The sequence below is a fragment of the Abrus precatorius genome, unplaced genomic scaffold, assembly GCF_003935025.1.
Source record: "Abrus precatorius isolate BTA unplaced genomic scaffold, Abrus_2018 Scaffold7, whole genome shotgun sequence".
Lineage (NCBI taxonomy): Eukaryota > Viridiplantae > Streptophyta > Magnoliopsida > Fabales > Fabaceae > Abrus > Abrus precatorius.
The window spans coordinates 35952374-35974204 of NW_020874417.1; the positions used below are offsets into that span (position 1 = coordinate 35952374).

A 21831-nucleotide genomic window follows, 5' to 3' on the forward strand; every position below is an offset into this window, starting at 1 on the left:
AGAGAAAAGGAAGCGAATTTCACATTCTTCCTTCCAAACTAAGCATATTCATTCATGGAGGGAGGCTTCATAGTCAACTTCCCTTTCACACTTTCACTCTCATAGCAATACGCAACTGTAAACGCTCCATGCCAACGGTCGGTGATGCTATTTGCTATAATCCAAATTACGGTGTCGTTTTCAGTTCGTTTAAGCATCATCCATCCAATTTTTATTTATTCCAAATAATAATGATAATGCCAATATCTTAATCTAATCTCATAGCCGTCACCGTAGCACACGAACACACACGCTCTTTCTCTTTTCCCATCGTTTCTTACAAACTATGGGGAACTGTTTGGGCAAGTCGGAAAAATTGACGGCGGAGATTGTACCCCACGACGGAGCTAAAGTGTATCCCACCGTCCGATTATACGGCTCTCCCAAAAGCATTCTCGCTGCTTATATTCGTTTCGCTCTTCTCCACAAGGCCGTTTCGTTGGACTTCGTTCCCTCCAGCGAAACGGACCGAGTCGGAGGGTCCGACCCGGAGAGCACGGTTTCGCTCCAAGTGGGATCCGAAGTGGTTTCGGGCTCACGCGAGACGCTGCTGCGGTTCATCGACGCGCGGTTCCCTAATCCTTCGTCGGTTGGGAGTGGAAGGGAAAGGAGGGAGGAGGAAACGACGCCGGTGCTGGCGATGTTGACGCGGGTGCAGCATAAGAGCGTTCTCTGGCACGTGGAGAGGATGGTGAAGTGGGCGGAGGATCTGACGACACGTGGAGGGAAGAAAGCCGTCGATCCTTCCATGGGGAGTCCGAGGATGGAGGTAAGGAAATTCGCTAGGAGTTACTCGGAGTTGCTTGAGGTGATGATGGAACACGCGCAGATGGAGGAGACTGTCCTTTTCCCTATTTTCGATAAGGCTGATCGAGGTAACAAGTAACAACCATCAACCACTCTTTAATATTGTTACTTTGTTTCAACGTTAGAAATTTCATATCCATATAGAGATAGATATAGATATAGATATAGATTTTGTTGTATATTCATAAGATAAATTTGATCTCACGTACTTAATTTATTTGGTGTTTTGTTATGTTTTTTTTTTTAATTGGATTTGGAGTTGTTAAATTTTGTGAAGAGGCAACATGTTTTAATAGGGCATGTGGAAGGTAGTGTTTTACTTGGCTTTGAAGCAATGCTGTGAATGAATATTTGTTATGTAGGGCTTTCAAAAGCTGCAAAGGAAGAACATGCTAGGGACCTACCCCTCATGAATGGCATCAAAGAAGTTATCAAATCTGTTGGGGTTTTGGACTCTGGAAGCCCTGATTATAGAGAGGCTTTGAACAGTCTTTCTACTCGCCTCAAGTCTTTGCAGGTAAGTTCAGCAATTCTATTTGTGATGCCCTCAATTGGAATTTTATGTTTTCTATCTGAGATTTATGTTGTCATGTTGAGATCTGAATTGATTTTATTGTTTACTTGTTTTATAGGGGCAGTGCAAGCAACATTTCATGGAAGAGGAAGTGGAATTGCTGCCACTGATGGAGGCACTGGAGATGAGCAAAGAGGAAGAAGTGAGTGCACTAGAGCAATGTTTTGATGTGATGCAAGGAACACATGGTCGTTTGTTGAAGTTTCTTCTTGAAGGTCTCTCACCGCATGATGCTATGAAGTACTTGGACTTGATTGGCAAGTGTAGGGACAACGAAAGAATGGAATCCATGATCCAGAGGATAGTTAAGTGAGAAGTGATCTTCTTGTTGTGTTCAATCATTACGCACACATGGATGAACTGTGAAGCTTGCTTTGTCAATAGATGTAAAATTGTTTTTTTTTTTTTTTTTTGAGATAGTTTTTGTGAAGGAAGCACCCAGCACATGCGCAGGCTTTGGTACTTTACTCTGCTTTTGTGGTCTGGACATTCTTCTTGAACCTTTCAGCCTGGCCTTTTGATTAAGGGAATTGAAAGCAGGGATAGCATTTGGAAAAGCAAGGCATTTTCTTTTTTCTTTTTTCTTTTTCCTTTTCCTCGTGATAGTTTGGATAAGGTTGTCATGAACATGTTCCTAAATAATGTACATCCAAGTATATGCATCCAAATTTATTCAAAAGTAAATTAAGTATGCCAGTTTGCCTGTTTTGCTTGTTAACATGACAATCTGTTATTATTCTTTTGCCAAATCCTTGTTTGTTCAGTACCTGGTAGCTCATGTGGTGGGATCCCCTCCAAAACTCCCTCACCTCTTGTTAAAACATCAGTATGCAAAGCTAGCTTCATTACTGCATTAAAAAAAGTTCTTTTCTTGGGTCCATTATTTAAGACCTTGATCCAATTCAATGGCGTAATACAATCGACCTTATATAGATGAAGTTTTTGTTGCTATTGTCCAAAACCTTACAAATACAAATAATTGTAGTAAAACTTGAATGGCATGTTAATTAATTGAACAGGGGTTGAAATGTATGACAGATCAATTATAAAAGATGTCTTGGCATATACTTTACTGAATCTCATGGAGCGTGTGTGGGGTATATTTAGCAGCTAATCATTTGAAGATACGTTGATTAACATCTTATTTTTTTGGCCAGAAGAATAATTTCATTATTATCAATAAATATTGCACATCATTTTGTCAGCCATAACATCACTATAACCGTTGTCATTCTGCCACCTATTTCAACCCGTAACATTGCCAATACGGCATTACCATCTTCCATTTTCTTCCCATCCATTCATCACCTCACTTTTCTCCTTCATAATTTTCCTGTTATTATTACAATTGCCAACGGTGTCTACATTCCCCTCTCGCTTTGTTAACCACCTCTATGCCATTACTAACAATGTTTGATCTACCACTTCCATCATCACTTCATTGTTACCATCACTGCACTCATCTTTATTACAATCACACAATACTACCAACGGAAAAGTTTCACTATCACCAGCACCATTCTAACCACTAACCACCACTTAATCTTTCAGTGCTACCAAACACTCACCTATTGTTTTTAAACTCTTTAAATTTGATTGTTACCCTTGCCCTAATGATGAACTTATAATTAAGTATTTAAGTAATATTTTGCAATGTTTTCGCCAAATAATGTAACATTCGTTATCTTGCTTTCTTACTTCGTTTTCAAGCATTTGCCATCCATTTCTGGGTTATAGCTAGGAAAGTGGGGTGCATATAATGAAAGTTTCGATCAAGTATAATAAGTAACCTCTAATTATAGCTTGAGAATACTAAATTAAAGAAGCAAACATTGCTTTACTTTTGGCAATGTGACCGCACCACAGGCGGTGGCCGGGCACGAGACGAAAACGTAAGATGGTGGTAAAGAGAAAATAGAGTGAAAGAAAATTCAGAGAGAAAAGGTGGTTACTTAAGAATTGTCTGTGTACGTGTTGGACTTGCATTTGTAAATTTGAAATTGAATAAATTTTATTTTGTATAACTAATTTTGCTTAAAATTGAATTTAAAATGATATGATTTGTATTTAGAATTGTTTCTAATTTAAAAGTAAGTTTACCGGAAAGCTTAACACAAAATTTTATGAATAGTTTTGCCAAAAAATATTTTAAAACAGTATTCATTAATTTGAAGTAAATATGTTTTATTTCTTGTAGATTTTCTGTTAGACATATTTTTAAAAAAATACAAATTAACTTGAACTTTTTTATAATTTTATTTGTCAATATATGGTCCAACAAAAATGCAATTATTGGCGTTTTTTTTTCCGGAACAAACAGCTTTTTAAATGAAATTAATATTTATCTTTTACAACTATATATCCTAGTATTACACACACGTCTTTTATTTTATATTGATGGAGATGATTTTCTGATATATTAGAAACTGATATTAAATCACAAGATCACACATTAAATTGAAACAACTCTCTGAAAAAAAAAATGGTAATCTAATAAATGTCTTTTTTACAAGGTTCAAACATAGATAAGCTACAATCCTAATATCAAAACATTACCATGAAGTAAATCAAGCGTGATATAGGCCTCTCTCTCTTTCTTTTTGGTAGTCATGGATATAGGCCTCTTAACCACTGTATATTTTACAAACTCCAACATGGGAGGTACGAGCAAGTAGCTTTGATTCTTTGTTTTTGGGTTTTAATTTGTTCGGTCAACTTTGCTTCTGGGTTTAGAAGCATCATAAGGTAGAGCCACTGTGTCTTAGTGGGCATCAGAGATTTGGATAAAAAGGTCCATCTTGGGTTAGACTTCACGATGAAAAATTAAAAAGACCAAGACAGTAACATCATCAATTTTAGAATAGATTTCAGAGATTATTATAAAATATATATAAAAAAAAATGCAAAATTATTGCCCTAAAATATTAAAAAACAAAGTCTTGAATTGACAAAAAAGCGCGCTTCTTCTCTTCATTCTCGAATGGCATCGAAAGTTGTTCTTCCCAAATGGGCGTCGAAGCCATGCATGATGGGAATCGACGAAGCTGGAAGAGGTCCCGTTTTAGGTCTCTTTCTCTTTCACATTCTAAATTTCTCTCTTTACGCGTTTATTTTCTTAATAACGTATTTTGGAAATTGTTTAAGGTCCCATGGTCTATGCTTGCTTGTACTGTGCTTCCTCCTACATGAAAACCCTAGCTACCTTGAGTTTTGCGGGTACTTCCAATTCTTAACATTATTCAATAATCGCAGCAATGCACATTCTCCATCCATTTTAACAACGCGCGCACGCTCTGTTTCTGCAGATTCTAAGACACTAAAAGAAGAGAAGAGAGAAGAATTGTTTGACACCTTAAAATCCAATGATTCTATTGGATGGGATGTTGATGTCATTGACCCGCGGGAACTCTCTGCTAAAATGCTCAAAAAGTATATCAATTAATCTTTCTGTGTTTCACTGGTTTTTCTATTTCGTCACTGCTTTCCCTTTTATAATCTTAACAGGAACAAGATAAACTTGAATGAGATATCACATGAATCTGCCATGGGTCTCATCGATAGGGTACTCAAAATGGGAGTGCTTCTAACTGAGGTCAAACCCTTCCCAACTTATGTTTAATATCAACCATAAGCTCATTCTTCTTTAGCTCAAATGATTTTATTCAATGCTGCTTATACCTAAGTAGAGTCTGTTAAACCTTTTTATTTAAGTATTTGGGGTGTGTTATCAAACTGTAAGCAGATAAAATTTCAATTACCAAGCTGAGAAAAATTTAATTTGTTCCTTTCAGGTTTATATAGATACAGTTGGAGATGCAGGGAAATATGAAATGAAGCTGTCTAAAATTTTTCCATCTATCAAATTTGTGGTTGCAAAGAAGGCGGATAGTCTTTATCCTGTTGTCAGTGGTGCAAGTATTGTAGCAAAGGTATCTCTACCTTTCCCATATAAAATTTCCTGCAGTATTAAGAACTTTTGTTTACTTGCAACATATCCAATCTTTCAGGTGACAAGGGACCGTGCTTTAAAAGAATGGGTGCTTGATGAGACCGCTGAAAACATGCATAGGAACTTTGGCTCTGGATATCCCGGAGGTGAAAAACTGCGACTCCATCTCATGCTGTATTTGTCATTCTGAATAACCCTCTACTCACTATAAATCGGGTTATGTTGTCATTTGTATAGATCCCCAAACCAAGTCTTGGCTAGAACATCACAGACACACTATCTTTGGGTTTCCAACATTGGTCCGATTTAGTTGGGGAACCTGCAACACTTATTTTAAAGATATTGCAGAAGTGTTATGGTAAGCTTGTTTTCTTAAAATTTGGGGAAATCCGTGACTGCGGAGCAAATGATTCCCAAATTTGTTCCACTTAATATATGTTAAATTGTTAATGTATTCGTCATATCAATTCTTTGCCATGCTTTTTGTTGAAATTATGTGGGGGGGTTTAGGTATATAGTGAGTAAAAGGAGATAAAAGAGACCGAATAGTAAATACTCTGGAATTGATATTAACTTGAAGAGATGTCATATATTACAATATGATGATTTGTTCTAGAGCACCAACCCTTATGTATACCAATCCTATTTTTTTTGTCCAATACGTATACTAATCTTAATCCTATGCGGTCCATAATCCTATGAGATAATGAGGAAATAAGGGAACTAATTCTAAAAATATTTCATGATAAGATATTTTCATATATAGTAACACTCTCCATTTGCCTACTTGAACTAGGGCCCAAATGACTATTATGGATTATTCGAGAAAAATGCTAACATACTGCCAGGTGCTATAACCCCCATACACAATTTAAGCAGATGTTGGGTTATTATTTTCTTTAATTTCTTTTTTAACTTCCACAGAAGAATATTTTCGTGTTTTAGCTTCAAGATTTACTTGCTACCAGAACTAGCAGTCTCCCCAAAGCTTAAGGTGTTGGGTCTGGTTAAATAGTTTTAACGCAAACTCCTCACACAAGCTTTCTGCTTGAAGCAAGAACAATGCAGAGTGTTTGTAAACCATGCCCAAAGCCAACCCCCTCGCTTCCCTCTTTCACATTAAATGGCTTAAACTTTTGGATAAGTTGGTTTCTTGTAAGGGCTGTTTGTTCTCATGTCTCTTCATTAACACTGGTAATTGTTTACAGGGAGTCTGACAATTTGGATGAAGATGGTTGTAGCACCAATAATAATGGCAAGCGGCAATTAAAATTAAGCAATATGGGTTTCACCACATCCAAGAGAAGTGAAGAAATAGAATCAAGTGGTAAAGGACGCTCTAGGTTTTTTCAGGCTCGGAAACTTGAGCACCTCTCTTCCTTTTAAAAGCGATGGATAATTATGGTTCCCTCTCTCTGCATTTCTCCGATAACTTCTAGCTATGTGAAACTATATATTATTAGAATATTTCATCTTTGGATAGCATTTTCTGTATATACACTTTGTCTAACAAGATGTGTACCAGTATTGTGTCAATTTAATTAGTATAATTGATATTTACAAGTTGAAATTAAGCCGTCTTTTAAACGTACTCATATATATATGATTTAAAATCATCAACTCGAATGATTAGCCAAATCCTTGGATGTATAAATGGAGTAATTGAATTCCCGATGATTTCTAGGTTTGAATTGAACCCGTGGCCGGGATCCCAGTTCTCCCCAACAGACCTGCATGCATCATTTATGGCCCTAAAATTTAAAATCCAGTGTTCAAGGAAGCGAAACTGGTGCTTCTGTTGACAGTTGAGTGTTCAGTTTAAACTATTAAACCCAACTCGTAAACATTAGTTATGTTTACAGAAATGATAATATATTTGGGTTCAGAACTTCCTTTTAAATTTTATATATGCATCCTGTTATTCTAATCAAGTCAGTTGTTCTTTCTGTGTCTCCTGTCCTCCAATAAAAAAAATAGTATATTGGCAAAAAAAAAAAAAAAAAAAGAGAATCAAGAGGCAAAATGTTACATTTGGAAAGAGAAATTTGTAGAATCATGTATCATTTTTTTCTTTAGGCGGAAGGACATTCAAGGGAGATTTTATATATTTTAAACATTTCAGACTTGCAATTGCGGATAGGTATATAAACGAGTCAACTGAGTACCTTCTGCTCGCGTGGAATCCATGACTATTTTTAGTACAGATTCTTGAAATTTGATTGTGTTTTTTAGGTTAATTTGATATTTTGAGCATATGAACATCCCTTGCAATCCAAAAGAAAATTCTTATTCAGCAGCAACTGATACATTCTGCATATTTTAACACAAACACAAACTGAACAAAATACATAATTAGATCAACACAGACCACACTATCGTTGAAATGAACCTGTGGCAGCTGTTACATCATATACAACGAACTGTTTTTCTGCTTTCTATATCAACAAAAATATCAGTATGAGAGGATAGACCAAGGTAATCATAAGCATATTGGAAATTTTGTTGTTAAGGTTGCAGTTGGCAGCACCACGACGGGTCTGATGTTGGCGATTTCTTGAAGCACCTCCTGCATACACAGGTATTACTGCTCCACCTCCTCGTGTATCAGGAGATCCTGAATTTCCATCTCCGTGTGAGCGGCCACCATGACCACCTCCACCTCCATGACTTGCGGCTCCTTCGATCTTACTTTCATGTATTCCCTTATCTTCTAACTTGCTCTCAAACTCTATCAACAAAAAAGAAAAGAACTCTTATTAAAGGTGTTTTACTCATGAACCTCTGTTTCTTTCACATGCTTAAGAGAGAAATTCACAAGGTTAATTCCCCTGGTATTTTGCTCATACATTCTGCCCAAATGAAAATTGCAGAAGACCATGATGTGGTCATACACGTCCCCTGATAAATATTAGTATTATAGCTTTGTGAATTCTAACTTTATAGGCTGTTTTGATGCATATAAAAATATTGATTATATATATAAAAATATATATAATTAATATTTCCTTCCTTAATAAAACTTATCATTTTTAAATAATTAAAATCAGTCTTATGTTAACATTTTCCTTTATAAAAAAATATATTCCCATCTTAATTCTTATGTTAAAGTGTTGACTGCAAAGTGGACCGTTTGGCAAGGAAATCTAACATCACACTACTCGAAGTACAACGGCTGCTATAAGCAAATAAAATTATTAAATTTTTACTCTTTCACATTGCTAATTTTCACTTAATTAAAGATTTATAGACTGAGATGAGCTTGCTGTACAAAGCATACACGTTTTCGAAGATAATTACATAATTTGGCATTGGATACTCCATTAGACCACTAGTATTGGAATATAAAGGCTGATGGTAAGACATCTTTCAAAAGCGTACTTTTTATCCTAACCGAGTAGTAAAGTTCACATATCTTGTCATGCAAAGGAATTTCAGCAAAAGTAGTTATAGAGCATTCGAAATTTTAGTAGTGGGATACAAGGAACTTGGGAAAGGTAATATTCAAAGTTTGCGTCCTATGTTCATTCAAGCAATGATCAAGACTAAAGAATCTACAATGGTTTACGGGTTACCCCTATTCTTTCATCAAGAGAAATAATAGAACAGAAATAATGCAGAACAGCAAGTGCTTAGCACTGGAAAAGAAAAAAAGAAAAGGTTACCCCTGCACCTTGACAATTACAAAACAAGGCTGATTATGCTATTGAATAAACTAAAGTACATGTTTGAAAATAATTCTTTTTAAAATAATAATCACTTATTTTAAGACTGATCTAAACACACCCCAAAAACAATTGTCAACTCGTGAAGCTAAAACTTAAGTGATCATATTTTTTAAAATAAACTGAAAGAAGCTTAAAAAATAAGTGATCATTTCTTAAAACAACCAAAATTAAACACACTTAAAGTTATCCCCAGTTCCATAGTTGTCCACTTGTCCCTCGTGCCAATGCCCTTTCTTCTAAAGAGAGTTTAAAAAAATCTATCTGCTTTATAACCTTAGTAATTCTAGAAGAAATAAATTACGCCATGACTGCAAAGCTTATCTCTTATCAGGGTTCCTAAACAATCAGCTTATGCATGTTGAGCTTATTATTATTTTTTAAAGCTTATTTCCCTTAATTTTGGTATCCTGAGGTCTTTGTTCTTTATCACATGTTTACTGTGAATTGAAGATGACAGCTATTAGCTAGCAGACACATAGCAGGTTAGGTACCCACAAAAGCAGTATAGGGCCATAGGCAATAATAGAAGACTTTATAACTCATGTTTCCGCAGTGAAAAAGAAAAGAATCCAACAAAAAAATAAAAGGACTTGGCAAGATAACAATTGGGTTAGAACGTAGGACTTCTTTTTTGGATAGTACCTGAAGGCAAGGTCTTCCGAATAGGATACGAAGATGCAAGATTGATGACATAGATGATGATAAGAAGAGAAAATCCTATTACTCTGAAACCCATTTTCCTTTTCAGCTAACAATCTATACAGATCATAACTGATTCTTCTTCTTTAATGTGAAAACTCCTACTTGGAGTTTTTCACTTTCTTGGACACTGAAAGGGTTGTGGCAGCAGAGCTGGTTTCAGATTAGAATGATTTTAGAGAGTATTTAACAAGGAAAGGTTTGGCCTTATCTTCAGCGAAAAGTGGCCTTACCGGAAAGCTCTTGATTTATATAACGTAAGTAGGGTGAGTGGTCCCAATTATAAAATACAATCTCTTGGAAATTAGTTTGTCATCTTAACAGTGATTGGAAAGTGGAACCTTAATGCTTTTGTGCACCGGATTAGTTTTTCATATACAGTATTTAAAAATAATATATAAAAAATATCATATTTTTTAAATAATTATGAAAATATGAAATTTAAATATTATTATTGACATTTTTTGGTGGAAATACAAAAATTCAAAGATAAAAAAAATAAAAAACTTATAAAGTATAATTGATGATTTTTAAAATAATAAGAAAATATTCTAAAAGTATCAAAAGTTATAATTTTTAAATTTTTCAATATTTATGTAATTTTACCAAACAAATATATTTTTTATAATTTTAAAATTAAAAAAATCCTTTTGTAAGTAATTAATTAATAATTAATTTTTCCCAGGAATTTAAAATTATATAAATAAGGGAGTTACAAGTCTAAATTATTTAAAATATATAAGTTATTTAAGTTTAAAATTTATTACTTTTTTAATCTTAGATCAAGCTCATAGCTGTCTTATTTGTTCACAAAATTGTTTACACATGAAAAGCTTAATTGCTCTAGAGTCAGCATGTTATTTCATGATTATGTTCATATTATAATAGTAGATCTTCTTTCAGACACCAGATACATGAAATCCGTCACTGTCGCATTCATGTTCAACACACGGACTTCGATAAGTACAGCAATGTAACAAGCCAAGGGTAGATTTTGTACAACAAACATGTGAGAAGACTGAAAAGAAATCAAGGTCCAAGAGAGTGTCATGTTGTACGATTTTGATAGCTGCATAATTGATATAACAATGACAAGAAACAAAATATTAATTTATATTATGAAGTCTCGGTTCTATGAAAAGAAAATAAGAGGAGTGCCAAAAAAACATAAAATTTAAATGAAAGAAAAATATTTTTAAATGTTAAATTTATTTTTCTTCTATTTTTAAAATTAAAAAATATATATTATTATCTATATTCTTTTGTTGTCTACTTTTCATCTAAACAAACCAGAAAAAATCGTGAGATAAAGTACTTTTTCAACTATTTTGAAGCAAAGTATTTACTATTCGAGACAATCCAAGTTAAAATAAATAAAAAGTGATAAGAATTATTCAAAATTTTCCTGAATATTATTTCACAATTGAAACAGAGCTATATTTTTTTAACTTTATATATTTATAAATAATTATTTCCACATATATTTCGTTTATTTCTACCTTAAATTTTTAACACCTGCAAGTAACTAATACATATTACTGATTACACGATTTAACTTCTTTGGAATGATTAAATGTATAAATTAAGATAGAAACTTCACACAATTATGATTAATGGTAGATATACTCTTTATGCATATCCTCGTTTTAAAAGAACAAAATATATGCCATGATTATAATAGGTGGCATCAATAATTTTTTACTAGACCAAAATTGTGTTTAACTGACAAAATTGTCTCTAATTCAATTGACAAGGTGATGAATGGCAACTGTTATACGGTAACTATATGCAAATTAAGTATTTACTAATCAAGTTTAGTCAGTTATATTAGGCATTAAATACATAAATTTGGGTTAAAAGTGTGAGATAAAAACTCACATGGTGGACGAGTGTCTATGCTTCAAGCATTAAGCCTTCTTGGGTGGAGGAAAGGAACAAAGATTCCACAAAGAATAGTGGAAGGGCAAAAGTATACGAGTCGGTGCATGGATACGTCATGTGCTGGTTGATATGGAGATCTTCCCATTCCTTTGTGGCATGTGAGCAAGAATAAGCGACTGATAAACTCCCTTTTTATTAATATCTTAAAAACTACTTTAAATTTTGCCTAATTTAAATTGAGTTTAGTGATTTATTTAATTTTTTTCATGCGTAAAAGTTTAACTAAAAATTTGTCTAAAGAGAATTAAAAACCTCAACACTTAAAACAAACAAATATTAATTCATAAGGTTTAATAACATTTTTTCTAGTTATTATCTTTTATTAAAATATTTCTGTTCCCAAAATAAACGTGGCGTACCACAAATAACTTTGAGAAAGTGGGTCAAACCTCAGTGTCACAAAATTCTGACGAGGATACTTCACGTAACACGTTGATGGAAAGTGGGTCAGTTGCACAAAATGCTCCCTCTCTCTTTCTCGTATATATCTCAACTCTTGTACAAGTCTCAAGAAATTCTAGATTAAGCTAAATTAATATTTTTCTGCTTTAAATAACTATACAATTAAGTGATAACTTGGGTTTTATTAATTATTTTAATTAAGATTTAATATTTTTATTAACATCAATATAATAAAAGATTTTAAATTTATTATTAAAATAACATTATAATATATATATATATTTAATAAGAACAATTTTTATTATAAAAATTATGAAAACATTAAATCTGAACTATATATAAATGATCAAATTAAAAGTATGACGCTGAACACACAACTGGAAGGGGAAAATACCAAATGTATATTCAAGTTACCGGACGATCCAAAAATGCGAAATGAAATCCCTATAATTGAAGTCGATGATGCAGTCATAACCCAAACTAGACATAACATAGAGATAATTTAAGAGGATTTCAAAAACATTAAACAGATTTTACAGAGCAAACGCCCCCTCCTCTGGGAATAACATGTACTCCAAACGTAATTCCTACATTTACACCCTAAATGCTAAGCAGTAAACAAATGCTTTTGCACGAAAACTGCCACTTCATACCCCATCCAGAAGGAGACTCAGCATTTGAAGTCCCTAGAGAAACAGACTTTTGAATTCACCATTTGCTAGTTGGCATAACTGATTGTAAGAGTTGGTATCTACAAATCAAAACCAATATAAATAGGTAGGAACAGAACATCAGAAATAAAAAATAGCATCACCAAACAGTTCCTGACTCTAGTATTTAGCATTTGTGTCAGGTAGAGGGAGAGAGCAATCACCCAATTAATCTAATTTGGGGTATAAATTGAGACAAGAAAAAAACTATCTGAACAAACATTTTGTGTGTGATCGGCCACGAAACTAGGTTTACTTCAATGATACTAGTTGTAGCTTTTGCGATAGCATGAATTTTGAGTGTGGTAAAACATGGTTCCAAACATGCTATTACTTTATATGATTCATTTCACATTTTGAGGATAAAAATGAATCTAGTAATTGACAATACTTTGTAATGCTTCTTACCAAAAGTGTTGCCGAAGTCAGTCCACACTTCGGCATCAATGGAGTGGTTACTTTCAGCAATACCAATGACTTCAATATAATTCATAAGAGGGACTTGTGGCACCCCTTTTATGGTTAATTGAGAGTCATCAGTGGATTTTGCAGTGGTAACCCCACCATCATACTGATTCACCTGAACCACCGTTCGTACTTTCTTTCCTATGAAGTTGGAAAGCATCTGGGCATTTACAAATGCAGCAGGATTTGACGTATCCATGACCTGAAATCAGAAGACCAACCAAATTGAATAGAATCAAGCTTTGCAGACACAACTTAAACAACTGAATTTGAAGCTTAATAGGTACTAATTGCATGATCTAAACCCTGTTTTTAATTTTCAACTTAGCCCATGTTACAATAACATTGAACATTAAAAGAACAATGAAACCACATGAAGTCTAAGAGGATTTTCCACAAACATGTTAAGTGCACGAAAAAGGGACATGCGTGTTGTCAATGATAAATCATCTAACCTAAATTATAGCAAATCAGTAAGTAGAAACATTCTGCAACAAAAAACTCAAGAATTAAAGGGAAGGATGAACCTTTGAAGAAAGCCTTTGCGTATGCGTGGTTCCACAGTGAGTGTTACCGACTGCACTTTGATTTATGTATGGAGTGAGAGCGCGGGAATCCTTCAATCATTTTGGCGGGAAGCAAATATGCTTTCCGTTGATTTTATTTTTTTTTAATATGAATAAAGGAGGTATATGGTGTATAGTATAATATACTCTTGACTCTGATAAAAAAGTTTAATATTTTAATTTTAGTATCTTATTAGAATAAGAATAATAATACTCTAAAATCTTGTTAAAAAAAATCTAAATAGCAGTATATAACGAATAAACCCTTAAGAATATTTTATACAATTCAACGAATATATATTGATTCTCTTCGTTCATTTTACTTTTGACGATGTAGCAATTTTCTCTATCGAATGTAAGCTTTATTACTCTGTTGTTGCTATGCTATGATTCATTGCATCAGTTTAGTCTCTGAAGAATAACTTTAAGGAAAAATTTCTCCAAATAACTGGATCAACCACACTTTACTTATTCTTTTTCTTTTGATTTTTTTTATTGAAAATACATTATTCCTTTTTATTAAAAGAAGAAAAATAAGGTATACCTGTATGATATGTTTAATTCGTGGTATTTTGCATTCTTTTATTGAAAATAAGATACGTCTTTTAGTGAAAATGTTTATAAAATGAATTAAGCTGAGTTTAATCTCGCAATCACAACTCGATATTTTAAGGAGAAGAAGTTATACAAAATATATAAATTTCAATGATGCATACAGTTCAGTCATAAAACTTAAAAAATAAAAACTAAAAATTGTTTAACTAAATATATTTCCGAACAAATATTATTAAAATATTATCATGTTTACTTTGCAGTGGGCTTGCATATTTATCACGACTCGAGTCAGCACTCTGCAGTGGGCTTAGAGATAGTGTTGGGTGTTTTATATTTCATCACGGAAACGGAGTTGGAATTTATTCCTAGATCTGTAGCTGTGTAGTTTTGGGCTTACCTTTCTTACTACCAAAATTTTTGTAGTTTGTATAATCTCACTTTTGCATGATGTTGGCATGTTCCTAGATTTTAGGCGATTTATTTTCTAAAAACGAACATGAAGCCTTTGTTTTCATCTAGACGTTAAACGTATAATCTCTTCAAACTAGTGTAGGTTGGGATTCTCAAACTTGGGTCAAGCACGGGCTTCAAAGAGAAAAACCCACAGAAAACAATTGAAGCCAATATAAAAGGCCCAACATGCACTATTTACATGTCACTACAGAAAATGAAAGGCAACTAACTGCAAGAGAGGAAATCTCCCAAGGCATCACACTGCATTCAAACAAGGCTACCATAATAAAATGCTCTTAACTACTAAGAAACTGTCCTGTAATTCATTTTCCTATTATTTAATGACACAGTTCTAATCCCCACATGTTACCTACACGGTTCAAGCTACACATAATTTTAGATTGATTTAAAAAAGTTGTACAAACACCAACAGAGTTCCAAAATAGCTAGCTACCATGATCCATATTCAAACTTTAGAACAACTAACTAAAAACATACATTATCACTTAGCATAGATCTTCCTCCTTATGTGTTTTAATCACACAATCTGATTTTGGGTATGAGACACATGTTAGCAGAAAACCCTTCTCCATTTGCTGCTCATCAAGAAAGGATTGATCTGACTGATCCACAGAGCCTGAAACCAGCTGGCCAGCACAAGTAGAGCAGGCACCAGCTCTGCATGAGTAAGGTAGCTCCAAACCAGCATTTTCGGCTGAATCCAGAATGTAAGAGTCATCAGGGGTTTCAAATTCGTTCTCATCACCATCTGGTCCAATCAGTTTCACTTTATATACTGCCATTGCTGACACTCTAAAGAAGGATGATTTCAAACCAAATACTTTAGACACGTTCTTCACAGAACTCAAAGCTGAAGGACTCTTGACAATAGCCCAAGATCTCTTAGCAGGTTCTGTTCCAGACAAGGAAGCTTTTGGAACTCTCACAGTGGACATATTGACAACAGACATTTTTTACTCCTGAATCCAAATAAATATAGATAAATAGTTTTTGTAGGATTAACCACACAGAAAACAACTATAAACTAAGTAATGTGAGCAGAACAGAAAGGAACACGAAGAAAACTACTGTGTGAAACAAGGTCACTCGATTATACAGACAATTTCTTTATCGGCCCTCTTAATAACTTGAAAATGGTCCATCGTATCATAAAAATCTTTCCAAATATATATGTAAACTAGAACAATTAAGGATAAATTAGGCCTTCAACACAAGTTACAGAAATTGAAGGACGAGACGATAAAATAGCATAAACGATAATGATCATCACCTTCACCCCTACATTAAATCAATTTCGAATTCTCTATAAAAAAATGTTTCAAATGAACAAATTAAAGTGCATAAATGTGTGTTCATTATCATGTCAGGCTATTTCTCCCGTCTATACCTACCCAAAAACTACTAATAGTTAAATTATGAAATTATAAAACAGGGCAGTAATTATGAACTCAGCTTTCTTCCAGAGTGTACATGATCGAAAACGCTTACCGCTTTTTTCCCACTTCAAATACTATCCCTATCTTCCCCCTCTTCCCTACAAACCTATATTGAAATTTGATGAATAATCCCCTTGACTTAGTAATTTAAGTAATAAATCGATGGAAATTAGAAACTGGGTTCGGATCAAACAATTCAAAATATCAATTAAATTTGTCATCTACATATATCAGCCAGAACTAGTCCCCAAAACACGATTCTTCCTCCCCCCCCCCCCCCCACACACACACAAACGCAACATAAAACATAGAAAACATGTGTTAATAATTTTCAATTCAAAATCATGAAAGAGGTTTGTCAAATGGAAGCTAAAAAGGTAAACAACTGGACGCAGAAGCTTACAGTTAAGTGAATGACGAAAACGCGAAAGATGTTGGAAGTGGGAACTTTGGGATGAGAATGAAAAAGAAGGGTAAGAAAAGAATGTTATATACTATGGTTAGTGGAATGAATGGACAAGTAAGGTGGCTTCTGAAACAGTTTGATATTGGAAAGTGACCTTTTGAGTGTTCGGCGAGACAGAGATGAGGGGTCAGGTTTTTATGTCCACTTGCGCATATGTTTCATGTGCCCTTCACAATATGGTTAAGTTCAATGAAACCCCATTAATTTTTGGGTCAAAATCACATAAATATTTGAACTCGGGGTCAAAGTATGTGAAGTGGATCCACTTGTTTTCATGTGCCATTTGCAGATGTGCAATGATAAAGTTATTACTCGTTAGTGTCTGTTTCTTTTACAATCACATAAATAACTCAGAACAGTGTCAAAATGTGTGAAATTAGGAAGGTCGGTTTGAATAATTAAAAAAATGTTAATAGAATTAAAGATACGATTTTGGCCTTATTTTTTTTAATTGATTCGGTGTAATTCGAATCTGTAAATTAAAAAAGATTCATAATTAGCTATTTATATGATTAGATCTACAACACTTGCTTTGTTGTCTCTTGGTGTTGCACATTTTTTTCAAGGTTGAATTAATTTAGTAGTTTCTGGTTTAGTTAAATTTTAACAAGTCTATATACTATGTAAATTTTTAATTAAGTCACTGCATTTCAAAACTATTTTAGTTCTCTAATACCACACACTTAATGAAATTGTGTGCAAGCTATTGGCAGATATTGCTAGCAATTTCAATTAATTAAAGATAACGCAACAATTTGCTCAAGAACAACAGTTACACCACTATGAACAGCTGAAAATGTTTTCAAATCATCTGAAATTAAAACTCAGACACTTAATGCTGCATAATAAATTCCCTGCATGTCTTGGTGTCATTAACACTTACAGGACAAACAAAAACTAATTCTTATCTCATGAGCAAGTGGAACTTTTAAGCGTTTGGCAAAAACGTCTCGTTCTGTTTGGTTCTTCTTCATTCCAACTTTTTAAGTAAAACTAAAATGTATCACTTTCTAATTCATGTTTCATTTTGTTTTATTTTTAAACGGAAATAATAAATGGTACAAAACGAAAATGGTATAATCAAAACCCCCCTTTGCTTTCCGTATAACCACTAGTGTTTATTATTGTTAATTTAACATTAGGCCAATCATAAAAGAACACGTGACTTCACCAATATTCGTACAAAAATTTTTGCACCAAATAGCATAGCTCATTTTAAAAATACACCAAACCAAAAACTGAATTCAATATATTATGTTTAATCCTATTTTAATACGTGTACCAGAAGCTACCAACAGTTCAATAATTGACATAAATCATAACTTACTACAAATTACACTTGGAATCATTGTTCATGGACATTACACAGCGAAATCGTGTCTACAGGTGTTCCAGCTCTCCATAATACGTAATCCCACTATTCCACGCGTCAGTTTCAACATGATCAAAGCAGATGAAGCCGGCTACGGAACAATTAGGAAACAGATATTAGATTTAAGGTTACTGGAAGAGAAGAATGCTAAGAAAGTAAAGACATAAGGAGAACCGATGCTTTATCCCTTTCTTCATTTACCAATGTTTGGAAAACAATCATGCTGTGATTGACTAAAAGAATCAGCCATGTCTATGCTTCTTCGGCACAGACAATCGGTGTCTTGACCATTCTTCAAGTGCCATGCGATGAAGAGCATTCATCCGGATGTAGGGCCGTTTTTGCTTGATCAGCTTCTCAGCATTCTTCCAATCCTCTGTAATGCCTAGTGCTACTAACAGTGCACACATGACAGCAACACTTCTTCCATGACCTTTACACAGGAAAAAAACATTTAAAAAATTTGAAGATAGTTATATCATCTTATTTTGCAAGCATAATAATCTGGCATTGCATGACAATGTGACATTGTACATTGTAACTAATTTTATGTTGATCCAATAGTCCGTGAGGAAATTTCATTATGTTTATCCTTGCTATTTGTAAGTCAAATGTTCTCTCATTGACCAATAGAAGTTCCAAACAATTAGACTACAACCTCTTGTCAGTCAAAATATGTAAACTTTTTATGTCAGTGCGTGGGACTTTGCAAAGACATAAAGATATTTTAGTTTCACTTATCACATGCTTCCCTCATCACTGGAGGTTTGCTCTACATGTATTCATTACTACACAAAATTTTCAGTGTATGACACTATTATGATCAGACTGAGGCATGAACAAAATAAGTAAAAACGTAACATTTAAATGTCAAATAATCCTACCTCATTGATCAAATTGCAGCTATAATAATCCTTCAATGGCCAATTTTTTAATTGCATCTCTATGCTTCTAACACCCAGTTAATAGGATGGGTAACCCTTAAAACTCAATGCATAAGAGAATATGCTATACTCCCATTTGATACGCAACAATCTGTGATCTTTAATAACTTTTCACACCCTACAAATTTCAAACTTGGCAATGGCTTGATGATGCTAATTGCTAAGTGAGTATTTGTTTTTCAGTCTTCAAATCATATTTCATTCCATTCCTATTTTTCATTTTACCTTCTTTTCCTTTCAAAATAGGGAGAAACCAAATTCAATTGTCAAAACAATACACTTCCTTTGGTTCAATTTTGTTGGGTTTCTTATACTAGACAGCTGCATAAACAAGGGTAAACCCCAATGCAGAACCCTCCAAAGGGCATACTGTAAGCACAGCGGTTGGAAAAACATTGTTCAACATCAAAACTAACATTGCCTACTTGTTCAGCCCTTCAGCCAAAGATTTGCATTTATCAATTTTCAGCATCATAGAGTCAAGCTGAGAAAAGCTAGCAGAACAATATGAAGATCACCCCAAACGAATGTTCATCAAGGAAACCAAAGGTCACTTCATTGGTGATGTTAAACCTTTTTTAATTTTTGTTGATGACAATAGAATACAACATCCAAAACCTGTATTATTGTCATGATCAGATTCTTTCTTCTAATAGTTGTCTCAGTTCTACGTTGTTTCCTTTAGGGATGTTGTGGTTCAAAAGATCAAACAAACACTTACATAATTTGAAGGGTGTTTTATCTTTGATTAGTTAGACTACTCCCACTATAACTGTGTGCCCCATATTTCCTTGACTACCTTTCCTTTTTCCAAATTCCAATATAAGGCATTTAGAGGATAGAGAAAATTGCAAATGACCTTTGGTCAGGCATGCAAGCATATAGAAGAGATCATTTTGATAGTTGGGAGTTTTATTGCTGGTCTAAGAAAGAAGTAAGATTAGTTATTGATATATCATATAACTTGGATTTTTCACTTCTGGAGGAACAAGAATGCTAGGGAAATTATGGGTTCAGAGTACCTTCTGTTTTCACTTTGTATTCATCTCGCTTCCAATTAGATATGAAAATTTGGAATTTGGACTCTTTTCATGTTTTCACTTGTAAGCTCTTTTCTTTATTTTCCAAACCATTCTTTTATGATCGTCATAGGCTCAGGTTCTTCCTTGACAAACAAATTTGATAGTTCAAGACTACTTCTAAACTCAAGTCTTTGGTTTGGACAACTGTAATCGGTAGCACTAATACAAAACGAAAGATAGAATAAATTATCATGCTATCATATATTTGACCGTGGAATAAGTTAAAAGGTGAATATGAATGTCTATCAACAGAAAACTATCACTTCAAAGGTTTCAATCAAATCACTTAATGTTTCATAAACTATTTAAACAAACAACAAGCAATAAACCGAGCTTATGAAGACACGAAAGAGAAAGCAGCACCACTAATACAAAGTAACTGTGAAATCTCAATCACTTGAAATAGTTATATGCATACAAAGAGTTAAGATCGCGCACATGAAAACGGGGTTCACAGATTTTCAATATTCGACACCAAATAAACAATACATGTCTTAACACTAAAAAACATTGACATTCATGACCCAACAAAACAAGGAAGCGATTCAGGTAACGCTAACCATAAGCGCAGTGAACAAAAATGGGCCTATTGAGTTCTCTCTTTCGGCAAGCCCACTTAACAGCAGATTCAATATCAGCTGGTTGAGGCGATCTCGTGTCCCACGTGGGAATGCACCTATAAGGCAACCCAGCAGTGAAGTCCTTCACCCTGGGAAACTCGCACGTGCAATCAACGACGGCAGGGTCTCCAGGTGGCAGCTTCTGGGGCGAAGATGGCCAACCTCCAACATAGAGACCATCGTGAACTTGCGTGTAGGGAGGTTCCCCGCTTCTGAGTCTTCGAAGCAAAGAGAAGATTCGAACAAAGTAGAGGTAAGGGCTGAAGATTATGAGCGACACAATGGGGAAACTACCGTCAGTGTTTTTTCCTAGAAGCATTGGAAGGTCAATTGATGGGTGAGATGCGATTGAGACCAGGAATGAGACCAGCGAAGCGTAGAGAAAGGGAAGAGAGAAGAGTGTGAAACCCAAGCTTCTTAGGTACGCGAAGCACATGAATAGCGTTGTTGCTTTTAGTGCTATCAATACTGATATACCCACACCCATCTTCCTCTTTTCACTTTGGATTCGGATTAACGATAACCAAAGTAGTGACTGTGTTGAAATTCAAGACTGTGGAAAGCGCTGATTTCAGGGATTCGTAGTGAAGGCTACTGTTGGATCACTTCCACTTTCTTGTTCGAGTTTGCTGTATGAAAAAATGGTCGAAAAAAAATGAGGAGCGAGGAAAATGATGACGGTGATTTATTGGAGGTTGAATTATCGTTTTCCTTTTTTTAGGCTTTGGCAAATAAATAATTACGTTGAATTTTACGTTTTGATTCTCAAGTGAAAAGTGTGTCCCAATTGGTGGTGTTGGTTTGATGAAATTGTAAACGTGTGTATATATATATATATATATTGTATATTGTATATTATAGTTAAATTTGGGTAAATTCTTTTAAAATTTAAAGAGTTATATTATTTTTAACTTCCAAAATAAGTTAGTTTTGTATATATTTTTTTATGAATTTTTTTCTATAAAAATTTATTTCTAAAATCACTCAAGCTTAGTTACAAAAGAT

General features: G+C 34.0%; 6 protein-coding genes across 8 annotated transcripts; 2 read left to right on the forward strand and 4 right to left on the reverse strand.

Moving 5' to 3' along the window:
* The first annotated feature begins 244 nt into the window (after window positions 1-244).
* Window positions 245-2271, forward strand: LOC113873019. Its single transcript, XM_027510960.1, has 3 exons — window positions 245-914; window positions 1209-1363; window positions 1479-2271. The coding sequence occupies exons 1-3, from the start codon at window positions 326-328 to the stop codon at window positions 1731-1733; spliced, it is 999 nt and encodes a 332-aa protein (XP_027366761.1). The 5' UTR covers window positions 245-325; the 3' UTR covers window positions 1734-2271.
* A 2094-nt stretch (window positions 2272-4365) lies between these two features.
* On the forward strand, window positions 4366-6930 carry LOC113873033 (ribonuclease H2 subunit A). 3 transcript variants are annotated; one of them, XM_027510985.1, is made up of 8 exons: window positions 4366-4485; window positions 4565-4636; window positions 4726-4849; window positions 4925-5012; window positions 5212-5349; window positions 5428-5515; window positions 5607-5727; window positions 6578-6930. In XM_027510985.1, the coding sequence occupies exons 1-8, from the start codon at window positions 4401-4403 to the stop codon at window positions 6753-6755; spliced, it is 894 nt and encodes a 297-aa protein (XP_027366786.1). In that variant the 5' UTR covers window positions 4366-4400; the 3' UTR covers window positions 6756-6930. The 3 variants fall into 3 exon arrangements, with proteins under 3 accessions (XP_027366786.1, XP_027366788.1, XP_027366787.1); XM_027510987.1 differs by having other exon boundaries at window positions 4982-5012; window positions 6578-6850; XM_027510986.1 differs by lacking the exon at window positions 4726-4849 and having other exon boundaries at window positions 4366-4636; window positions 6578-6850.
* Window positions 6931-7639: 709 nt separating this feature from the next.
* On the reverse strand, window positions 7640-10018 carry LOC113873034. Its single transcript, XM_027510988.1, has 2 exons — window positions 9737-10018; window positions 7640-8097 (listed from the first exon to the last, which is right to left on the reverse strand). The coding sequence occupies exons 1-2, from the start codon at window positions 9828-9830 to the stop codon at window positions 7805-7807; spliced, it is 387 nt and encodes a 128-aa protein (XP_027366789.1). The 5' UTR covers window positions 9831-10018; the 3' UTR covers window positions 7640-7804.
* Window positions 10019-12555: 2537 nt separating this feature from the next.
* Window positions 12556-13960, reverse strand: LOC113873467 (replication protein A 14 kDa subunit B-like). The gene is made up of 3 exons (XM_027511597.1): window positions 13839-13960; window positions 13255-13513; window positions 12556-12887 (listed from the first exon to the last, which is right to left on the reverse strand). The coding sequence occupies exons 2-3, from the start codon at window positions 13508-13510 to the stop codon at window positions 12823-12825; spliced, it is 321 nt and encodes a 106-aa protein (XP_027367398.1). The 5' UTR covers window positions 13511-13513; window positions 13839-13960; the 3' UTR covers window positions 12556-12822.
* Window positions 13961-15248: 1288 nt separating this feature from the next.
* On the reverse strand, window positions 15249-15960 carry LOC113873085 (ferredoxin, root R-B2-like). The gene has a single exon (XM_027511060.1). It carries the CDS (start codon window positions 15854-15856, stop codon window positions 15392-15394), a length of 465 nt encoding a protein of 154 aa, XP_027366861.1. The 5' UTR covers window positions 15857-15960; the 3' UTR covers window positions 15249-15391.
* Window positions 15961-18075: 2115 nt separating this feature from the next.
* On the reverse strand, window positions 18076-21417 carry LOC113873203 (uncharacterized protein YnbD-like). The gene is made up of 3 exons (XM_027511234.1): window positions 20767-21417; window positions 18382-18613; window positions 18076-18271 (listed from the first exon to the last, which is right to left on the reverse strand). Exons 1-2 carry the CDS (start codon window positions 21311-21313, stop codon window positions 18423-18425), a joined length of 738 nt encoding a protein of 245 aa, XP_027367035.1. The 5' UTR covers window positions 21314-21417; the 3' UTR covers window positions 18076-18271; window positions 18382-18422.
* Window positions 21418-21831: the final 414 nt, after the last annotated feature.